Source organism: Vitis riparia, chromosome 11 (genome assembly GCF_004353265.1).
Source record: "Vitis riparia cultivar Riparia Gloire de Montpellier isolate 1030 chromosome 11, EGFV_Vit.rip_1.0, whole genome shotgun sequence".
In the NCBI taxonomy this organism is placed as follows: domain Eukaryota; kingdom Viridiplantae; phylum Streptophyta; class Magnoliopsida; order Vitales; family Vitaceae; genus Vitis; species Vitis riparia.
The window spans coordinates 1,510,522-1,521,211 of NC_048441.1; the positions used below are offsets into that span (position 1 = coordinate 1,510,522).

At 29.5% G+C, this 10,690-nt stretch overlaps 1 protein-coding gene across 1 annotated transcript; it reads right to left on the reverse strand.

Annotated features, from left to right (window-relative positions):
• Window positions 1-4,793: 4,793 nt before the first annotated feature.
• Window positions 4,794-10,690, reverse strand: LOC117924486 (serine carboxypeptidase-like 13). Its single transcript, XM_034843109.1, has 14 exons — window positions 10,494-10,690; window positions 10,262-10,407; window positions 8,294-8,367; window positions 8,071-8,193; window positions 7,053-7,155; window positions 6,906-6,949; window positions 6,718-6,819; window positions 6,492-6,578; window positions 6,255-6,413; window positions 6,108-6,179; window positions 5,903-6,024; window positions 5,652-5,765; window positions 5,189-5,243; window positions 4,794-5,078 (listed from the first exon to the last, which is right to left on the reverse strand). The coding sequence occupies exons 1-14, from the start codon at window positions 10,649-10,651 to the stop codon at window positions 4,995-4,997; spliced, it is 1,443 nt and encodes a 480-aa protein (XP_034699000.1). The 5' UTR covers window positions 10,652-10,690; the 3' UTR covers window positions 4,794-4,994.

Consider the following 10,690-nt stretch of genomic DNA (forward strand, 5'->3'; position numbering starts at 1 on the left):
AATTGAAAATAGATGGTTTTTTAAAAAATAATTATAAAGAAAAATACTAAAAAAATATTATAAAACATATTCTTAATAATTTAAATTAATGTTAAAATAGTTATAGCATTGAGTAAATATTATTAGAAATATTAATAAAAATTTAGAATAATCCTCCATTAGATTTTTGTGTTTCTTAACTATAAAGTGGGTCCATTTCTTTCTCTTTCAAGACTATATTTTACTATAAAACTCTCTTAATCATACATAATTAAGCATAATAAGTTGAATCAACAATAAAATATTCATCAAAGTGAGTGAATATTATTATAAATATCAATATAATTTCTTCAATTGGATTTTCTTTAATGCTAATATTACTAACTATAAATGAAAGACCATTTAAATAAGGGCTAGTGCCTTCTAGAATATGTGGCTGGCATAGAATATTTAAGAACAAGAATCATGTGGAAGTATGTGATAATAATCATGTTCTAAGTAAAACTTTTTCTATTGATGAAACTTTTAGAGAATGTTTGGTTTTTGGAAAGTTTGAAGAAAAATAATAAAAAAAGAAAATCCAGAGGAAAAATAGAAAAATAGAAAAAATAAAGAAAAATAAAAATTAAATTTAAAATCAATAAATTATTTTCATATATCACTTTAGATTTTTTTTTAAAATTTTATTTTTTTTCCTAATACTTTCAAAAACCAAACATATCTTTATCGATTTTTTTTTTAATTTTGTTTTCAAATTCCTTTTTTTTTTTGTATTGTATATTTTTTAAGTTAAAAAAAAATTATATTTAGATATTTTGTCTAAATATAAAAAGTAAAATTTTTTAAACTTGTATATTAAATATTTTTTTTTTCAAAATTTCAGAAAATTTAATCTTATTTAGATTTTTTTAAATAGAAAACAACAAACATCATGATAAAAAAAAAAAAAAAATTCCAATTAAAACTTTGGAGATCATTTATATGCAAAAATGAAGACATGGGTCAACATTCAAATCCTTTAATGGAGTAAGCAATTAATTCAATTTAATTTTTTTTAAAGTTAATATTATTGACCATAAACAAAAGCCCATCATAAATAAGAGCAAGTGCTTTATAACCTATGGTTGCCATTAAATATTTCATCAGAATCAAAATCATATGGAGGTGGGAGACTGAGGACAAACCACAGCTGGCTCCTCAGGAGAGATGACAGGACTCTCTCAACCAACCAAAAAAGTAGAAGTTATCATACACATGTTAACAGTTAATGCATCCAACGCACTACAAAGATGGCCCATATGCATAGCTTTTTCTATGGGGACAAGGATTCCATAGTTAGATTTATTCAATATGTAGGTTTAATATTCTGAAACCCCATTAAATTTTATGCATGAAAGCATGAAAAATTGGCAGTCGATGAACAGGTAGGCTCTTCTTCTGACAATGGGGTTGGTCATATATATATATATATACATTGTGAGGATATATTATGAGGCCATGTATTGTGTGTTTGTTGAGCTTGTCCTGAAATCCAACTTTCAGGAGAGAATCTATGCTTTATATATATATATATATATATATATATATATATATATATATATATATATGGATGGTTAATGTGACATCTTGGTTGGGTTTTGATTATTGGGTGGAAAGTTGTTAAGAGGCTCAAGACTTTGAAGGTGGGTAGTGCACCCATATTTACTATAATGAATTGATTAATTATAGAAATAAGCTTGATTCTAGGGTTAGGGCTTTACCCTATCTTGGTTGCTCCATTATTTAATAATTTAATTTTTTTTTTTTTTGGGGATCAAATGAATTTGTGTATTTAAATTTTTTTTTTTTTTACTGAAATTAACTTATTTTCATATTTTAGATAGTTTTTTTTATTAACTTATTACTTATTTTTTTAAATTTTTGATAAAATAGGAAAATCTAAAATAATTAATTTTTTTAATACTAAGGTTTGTTTGGTTCCAGGAAAATATGATGGAAAATGCGAGTAAAAGAAAATAAAAAAGAAAAGAAAAAGAAAAAAAAAGTAAATGAAAATAAAAAAATAGATTTAAAATTAATAAATTATTTTATATGTTACTTTAAATTCATTTAACTTATTTTTCTTCATTTATGTAAATATTAAATAATTTTAAAAAATATAAATTTTTATCTAATTTTAATTATATTTTATTTTCTTCCTATTTTCTATATTGAAACCAAATGAGAAAATTATTTTTTTTAATATTTTTTTCATTTCTTATTATTTTTTGGAAATAAAATATAATATAAAAATAACTTGTTGGTTTTTCTTTGTTACTTATTATTTAACAAAAATAAAATATTAAAAAATAATTTAATTCTTAATACTATTAATTACCATTTAATTTTTAAGTTATATTTAGAATTAATTAAAAAAATAAACACTTCGAGGGGTTGCATTTGAGGCCACTCTTAATCCTAAACAAATTTGAAGTATCAAACAATCTTTTAAAGAAAACTTACAGATTTGAAAGCAAAACCACATATTCACTCATATTAAGTCAATAACAATTAAATTAGTAGTATATATATAGATTTTAAAATTTTTATTTACGAGATAAATATATATATATATATATATACTTCCTTTCATAAATCAATACCTTTGACTTTAAACAATCTCTTTGAATATTGTAAAAATAATGAGTTCTTTAGCATTTTACCCATAAACAATTTCTTTGAGAATATTTTAGAAGTCATAAGATCCGTTCTTAGCTCTTTACCCACTTCCAATGTGCTTTATTTATTTAGGATATATTTATGTATGCACTTATTTTCATAAATCAATATCCTTGACTTGAAACAATCTCTTTGAATATTGTAGAAGTAATTAGAGTTCATACCTCTTTTCCTTACTTCCAATGTGGATTATATACATTCTCTTTGAATATTATAAAAGTAAATGGAGTTCATACCTCTTTTCCCACTTCCAATGTGGATTATATATATATATATATGAGGGGCCTTTTGTTTTCGTTTGTTTGTGGGGAAGGGAGTTTTGGGCTGTGGGTTGGGGTGCTTTATGGGCTAGATTGTTGGTGGGGCTACCAACAAAAATGATATTTCTTGCATATAGTTTTGAGGGCAGGTTGGTCGCTAATTTCAAATATCAATGCAACTTCACATCATGTTTTTAATATAAGGTGAATATGTTGCAAGGACAATATAAAAACTTAATTTATGGATGTAAAATAATTATAATTTTGTTTAATATCAAACCTCTAGTTAATAAGAAAGGTTAATTTCATTAACTTTCCTTAAGATTTCGGTTAAATACATCTATCATCATATATTTGAAATTTCGTCAAATACTTTCCTTATGCTTTTCATTTCTTATTTTCACCCATCTTTTATTTTACTTATTTTAAACATAGGGGAGCTAAATGTATTTAATCAAAACTTTAAGGGAGATGAATGAAATTAATTATAATAAAAATAATAATATAAAATGATTTTTCATTACCTTCAAAATTTTGTATTATTTGTAATAAAAGAAATTAACATACTATTTTTAAAATCCTGTCTTATGATGATGCAGGTGGGTGTAAGAGCTTCTCTGAGTGTGGAACAGACAATATTTACATAATTGTTTGTAGGTCCTCACAAATCCTACTACTTTATACTTGGTATATCACTGTTTTCTACCTTGAATTAGGTTAGTTTTATCATTTTGTACCTTAATTTTCTATTTGTCTTACAATAGTTGAATTTCTTTATATCTTTGTTCCATATGTTTGTATTTCATTTGTACCCTTATTAGGCTAATTTTGAACAACCCAAAATTAAACTTTAGTGTAGTACCAATTGGGTACTATAGAATTTTTCTAAAGTTAACATGTCATATGCTATTATGTTCAAAAGAAAAAGGAAGTTGTTGATTGGCTTATAAAAACCTAAAGATATAATTTTAGATTCATCCACATTATAAAATGGAAAAATTAAGTAAAGAATTTAATACAATAGTAATACAATTTAACTTAATCAAAATAATTGAAAAATGCTTCAAATTCCCAATTCAATTGCACATTTATTAAAGTTTTTCACTGGAAAAGGTTTTTATACATATTCTAATTGAAGCTAAAGAAATATGAGGTATTTATTTGAATGTCTTTATACATCTACGGTGGTTAAGGGCAAATAGAGGTTAAGTAAAAATTAGATTTATAGTGCATTTGATATTAATTCTAGAAAATATTTTTGGTCTTTTTGACACTTAAAATTTTTTATTCTCAAGTATTAAAAAGACTTAAAACACTTCCTAAAATTACTATCAAACGCACTTTTAACCTCTTATCCATTTTATGGATTTTAGTCTAATTAACATTTAAGTTAAACCTATCATAATTATTTAAATTGAACCATATAGGTCTTAAATAAATTTAATTTGGTTTAACCTTTTTGTCACTAAAAGCTTAATTCGATTTATATATAAATCGACCATATTAGTTGGACCAATTTTTTTTCTTGAAAAGCTATTCAAACTAAACCTTTTTACATTTTCAATTTTGTTAACTTTTAGAGGCATCGGGATTATGTTAAACTATCAATTGATCTAAAAATTTAAATTATTAGATGGTAAGTTAATAGCATATATTATAGGGACTGGAACCTTAATAAAATATATCTTCGGGTAAAATCCTTTACCATTTTTGATCTCTCTCCCCTAACCAACCACATGTTGAAAAGCCCACAATATTTTAAAAAATTTTTTAGAATATCTTCTATGAATAATGAAATTCTAACCCTTGTTTGATGTCTTGTCACTTTATGCAGTAACTTTAATCTTCATATTGTCATATAGAAATGGCAAATCTAATATATCATGGAATTACCTAGGAAAATTAAACTCATGGTTTCTCCCAATGATACATTTAACTTTAATTAAAATGCCTGATCAACAATCTCAGGGAGCAATATGGCTTGTTATTACAAGATTGAATGCTCATCTCCTAAATTTCAAGCTTTGGCTATCAGTACTAGAGCTGGTAATAAGCAAACCATCTTTTAAGCATGGCATAGCACTGCTGAGGCTTGTATTCTGGAGCTACATGACCAGCACCCTGCCCACACAGCATAAGAAATATGTACTTAAGACCCCTAATTTTTTTTTTTTTTTGGGTTTCTAGAAACATCTCAGGGAAAGAGTTGAGTGAACTAGGGTTTCTCTTACCTTCACAGTCGCATATGTGAGAGCGAAATCATCATTAGTATACCTTTTCGTATATCTGCAAAAAAGAAAAAAAAAAGGACGGTGACTGAAAATAGTCGAATAATAATAAGTCTCAAATAATGGTGATGGAAGATAACCCTTATGTCCATCATGCACATTTTCTCATACTAACATTTTCTCGTACTAAGAGATCGCTAAAATTTGAATTCATATCTAACAAACAAATGAGTCAAATGTAAATTGAAAAGACGTAACTCGAACACGAGACCTTCTGTCAAACCAAATTCTGAAACCATGTTGAATTACTAATTCTCCTAAAAGTATAAGCTTGTAGGATTTGGATTCTGTATGCATATCATGCTTCTTAACTCAGTCAAGATTAAGAAAGACAATTTTGTTTTCCAGTTGTCTTCTCCCTTCCTAAAAATGATTTAGTGTGATTAACATGATTCCTAAAACCTACCCTGCAACTTGTCCTTCAGTGTACCATGCCCGCCAGGTATCGGCCAGCGTCAAATTCAGCGAGTCTATCCATTGTTGTGTGCCAATATGCGGAACAGACATGTCATGATCACCGCTGTAACACGCCAAGAAAAGAAAAACAACGGTGCTGTTATGTGATTTTTTTCGAAACTTGTTTCCTTAAACCAGTAGATCACAAAGGCGTGTACATACAAGTAAGGATCAAAAGTAATGGTTTCAAAGTTTCATCACCTGTATATTAAAGCTCGAAGGCCTGTCTTGGAGAGATTTCGATGATAAGCAACGCTACTAATTACATCTTCCGTGTAAGCCAGGCCACTGATATTGCACCTCTTCCAGTATCCTTTTGTTCCCTGATTCACATTGATAAAATTTGGAAACATTTTCTATATTTGTTCGAATTTCATTGCTGATTTGTAGAATCTATCGTACATACCTCCCGAACATGAAGAGCTTCTCGCACGTCTCTATTATTCGCCCATGTTTCAGAGAGTATATACATGTAGTCCTAAAACAAGACCAAAAATTGATGAGAAAATATTCAACTAATTAATTCAGTCTAAGCAGGGAGAGAGGCATTTACATGGCAAAAATACATAGTTTCTTCACCAAGTTGTGAGAGAAAATCTGTAGGATTCTCGGCAAGAGACCTTTGAAGATTCGATTTTTCTTCGTTTGGTTTCGGGGAGGAAAAGGTGCAATCTGGGTCCAAAATTTGTTGAATGTTTATGTCTCTAAGCAACTGCGGAAGCCAATTAGTTATTAGCACATTAGCACATCTCCTTTGTATTTAAGACATAATGATAATGATGCCTCTAACCTCTTCGATTTCTTGGACGTCTGATTCACATTGTTCGCTGCTGGCATTTGCATTAACATAATCCCCATTGCAGTTTGCTTTAGCAGACTTGAAAATCATGAAAAGAAGGGGAAATAATCAAATGGGGATGCCCAAAAATGCCATGTTTACATGTCTGATTGGTTAATTTTTCAGGCCGTAAGGTAGAATTCACAAGAAAAAATTGAAAGGAAAGGAGCAGAGTCACCTCATAGAGTCTATCTGAAATGAGTGTGAGCCTGTGTGCAAATGGTACTCTTGAATTCTTATCAATATATGCATCAGTCACTGGGTTCCCAAGCACATAGCCCTGATCACAAGTCCATAAAGAAATGAGCAAAAATCGTAAGGGATCGAATCATCCGAATACTTATTTCAGTAGATAAGATCATATACTTGGAGGTTCAAGTTCAATTGTGGAGACCCTCCTCTTTCACTATCTGCAACTCCTCAGTGAAGCAAAAAAAGCAAGTAAATGAGATGAAGTTGAAGAGATTGATTAAGAGAGGTTTCTGTTGGTTTCCATGGAAAGATGTCACTCACCATAGTATAAATCTTGAACTATCATTGGAACAGGTATGCCTGAGTATGAATCTCCACCGATATAGAGGTTGTTTTTCAGGAATTCAGGGTGTTGTATCAGCCACTGCACAAATATTTGGGTAATGAGCAACTCTTTTATTACATTGGTGGTTGATATCACAATTTCATATATATATTAATTGATGAATCTAACAAGTTTAGCTTTTCAATCAAATTGGTAGTTGTAGGATATCAAAACCTGTATTTTGGGAGGGAGAAGGTCATGAGATTCAACCTTAGAGTTTCTTTATTGCCGATATATTAAACGGGTGACAAACTTCAATAAGAGTTAAAAATATGATTCAGATCCAACACATGTTTTACTGTTTTGATTTAGGTTGAGGATGATCGTATTTAAATTCAATTTCTATTAATCTGCATAACTCATTTAATAAACAAGTTATTTTTTTTATCAATATGTATGACATAGATGTGATTCAAATTGAACAATTTAATAATTGTGCAGAATTAACTTGATGATAACTATTATCTATTTAATCCATATATAACTTATTCAATTTATGATTTTAAATGATAGGTCAACTAAGTCACAAACATATCACGTTGAGAGATTAATTTTATTGATTTAAACAAGACCACTTGATTCGACTTGATTATTGAATCACATAACGGGTTGCTTGTTTAATAATTAGGACATGTTTAAATTTATGTTTTTTAACCCTATTATTATTTGTATTATATTTGGGTTGACCTATATTATCGGGTCCTAAAGTTTTGATACGACATAAATGCGACTCACCGATACGAATTACCATTCCCATCCTACCTATTCTATCAAACAAAGACTACTCATAACTAATGTATTTAGGCTAGCTCTATATTGAGATAAGTTGGCATAATATACATTTTTAAGCAATTATCTAATAAGTTAAACCTTTATATTGAATGGTGCAAATCAACTCTATATATATTATCATCCCATTATAGGATGTTGCAAATTAATGAAATTTTTGCTTACCTTCTTTAGAAATTCATAGATCTGGGCTGATGATTTGTAGTCGTCCATAGTGTAACCTTCTTGGGTTGTTGAGTAAGAGAATCCAGTTCCAACAGGTGCATCTAAGTATATTATGTTGAGTGTCTGTTCAAAGCAATATAGCCACCTTCCAATATCAAAGCTAAAGAAATAGAGGAACATAATGAATGCATAAAGATTAGTACAATGGCGAGAAACTGTATACCTCTGTCCATGTATATTCCTTCAATTCAAGTGTTGGTAGGCCTCCATTGTAAGTTAAATTGAAAGAAACTGGACCTGTGGAGAACAAATAGAATAGGTCACTTCTATCATGCTAAAAAATTTACTCTACGTTTTTCCTCGTGTTGGTTTTCCACTCTTGTGTTGTCTTCCCATTCTCTTGCAATGAATGGAAACGTCCTCTGCAATTTCTTTTTTGAAAGACAATGAATGGGGTTGAAGGGTAAACAAGGAGCATACAGAGAAGGGATGAATTGGAGGAAAAATAGTCTGAAGGGGTTGAAGAAGTATTTTGTCTGGAATAGAGTTTTTAAATGCTACTAAGAGTGAGAGGTTTCATTTGTAATTTTAAGGGAATTTTGTCCTTTTTAATCGGTTATCCCTTTATTGTTTTCTCATTTTTAATAACGGTTTCCCCAACTATAAGTCATGATCGTCTTCTAGTTTTTTCAAGTACTTAGCTACTTTTTTTAAAGGAACTTGTGACTAAAAAAACTTATAAAAATATTAGTTTTTTTTATGAACTAATTAAATAACGTCTCCAAATAAAATTATAATATTGATCCAATATCAATATCGAATGTGTCACGAGTACAAACAATCCGGAAATTAAATTAATAAAATTGAAAAAAAGATCAACTGCATGTTGCCAATAAGGGAAAGTAAATCATATGGGAGCCCAAATCCTTAGAATGTTTCTAGAAGTAGAAAATGAAACCTAAAATATATATATAAATGAAGAGATACTAAATTGGGCTTAACAGCCCAAAAGCTATCAAAGCTTGTAACCAAACAAATTGGGCCTGTGGCCCAAGCTGAATTTTGTTGAAGGTCCAATTCTATTTATCTACAAAATTAGTATTTTTTTTATCTACAAAATTTCTATTTTTTTATTAAATAGAATAAATATAATTTTTGAGTTTCATTTTATCCCTCAAAACGTACGCCTTTGTAATCAACTAGGTGAAAATACATACATGTGGCCCCAACAAACATTCTTCTCCCCAGTCCGGCCCTAGAGAAATTGGGCTAGACCTAGATGCGAGTTGGGTTGGGTTTTGAACATAGTATTCAAGTGGGCTTGTGATGGGTTTTGTGCCTTCACGCCAAGTTTTCATTTCTACACATAAGCATGCCAATGGGGTGGGTTTTTTCATCCCACCCCATCCTATTCCTAATGGATTGGATTTAAAATTTCAATAACAGTTTAGAGGTGGGTTATGGATTTTTTTTAAAACCTGGGACGGGTTTGAAGTGGGTTTGCGTATGGCCTTGTGTTATCCACCTCACTCCATCCAATCTCGTTTAATTTTTTTTGATGGAATCAGGATGAAAATTATTTTAAATAAATGGGGCGGGGTTGGAATGCGAGCGACTCATCCCGAACCCGCCCCATTCTCATCTCTATCTACTTAAAGTTATAAATTATTATAGATTTAAGTTAAATTATGCTATAAGACAATATGAAAATTTGTAAATAAGTGGATAATTACCATAATAATAACTTTATATGATCAAAAGTTTATTTTTAATTTAAATTTATTTATTTTTAATTTAATTTTTTTAATCATGCTTTTACTATAAAAATGGTTCATTTTTGGCTTCGCATTTAGCATTATCTACTTTTTTTTTTTGGAACTAACATTAACTTATCACTAGTAAAAATGAGAAGCCAATAAATCAATAAAAAAATTGAATAAATTCATTTTTTGTAACCTAATATTTAAATTATTATTATTATTATTATTATTATTTTTTGCAAAGAGATAAAATCATAAGATAAGTTTTATTTAATTTATGACTACATAGTCCAATAGGATTCGTATAGATTTCTCAAAATTTTGAGACATGTCACTATCTATATAAATAATTCTCTAATCTTCTCAAGTATAAACTTTCATATAGATTCAGAAATTGAATCAAAGTAAGGAACATTAAAGATTAAGCCTACCACTTTCATAGAAGAATGCAGAGAGTGTGGAGCAACCAGGGCCTCCAGTGAGCCAAAGAACAAGAGGGTCCAATACTGGGTTCCTCTGGGACTTGACAAAGTAGTAGAACAGCTGCACTGATTCATTCTCACCTACACCCACATATCTGCAGAGAAAAACAGTTGGCTCTGAGACCATTTTTTTTTTGTCTAACATTCTTCCCAAAATCAAAATGGAAACGAAAGAATTTACCCAGTTTCTAGGTAGAAAGGAAGCTCCCCGGGGAACCCAGGTAGGGTTTTGATGATTGAGCATGCTGTAGCGACGCTTGATGAGGAAACCAGAAGAAGAAGAAGCAGCCCTGTACACGCCAACAAAATCTGGTGTTGGGTTGCTGCTGCTTCTGCCATGCTGATGAAAAAAAAACAAAAAAACGATGGGGTTAATGA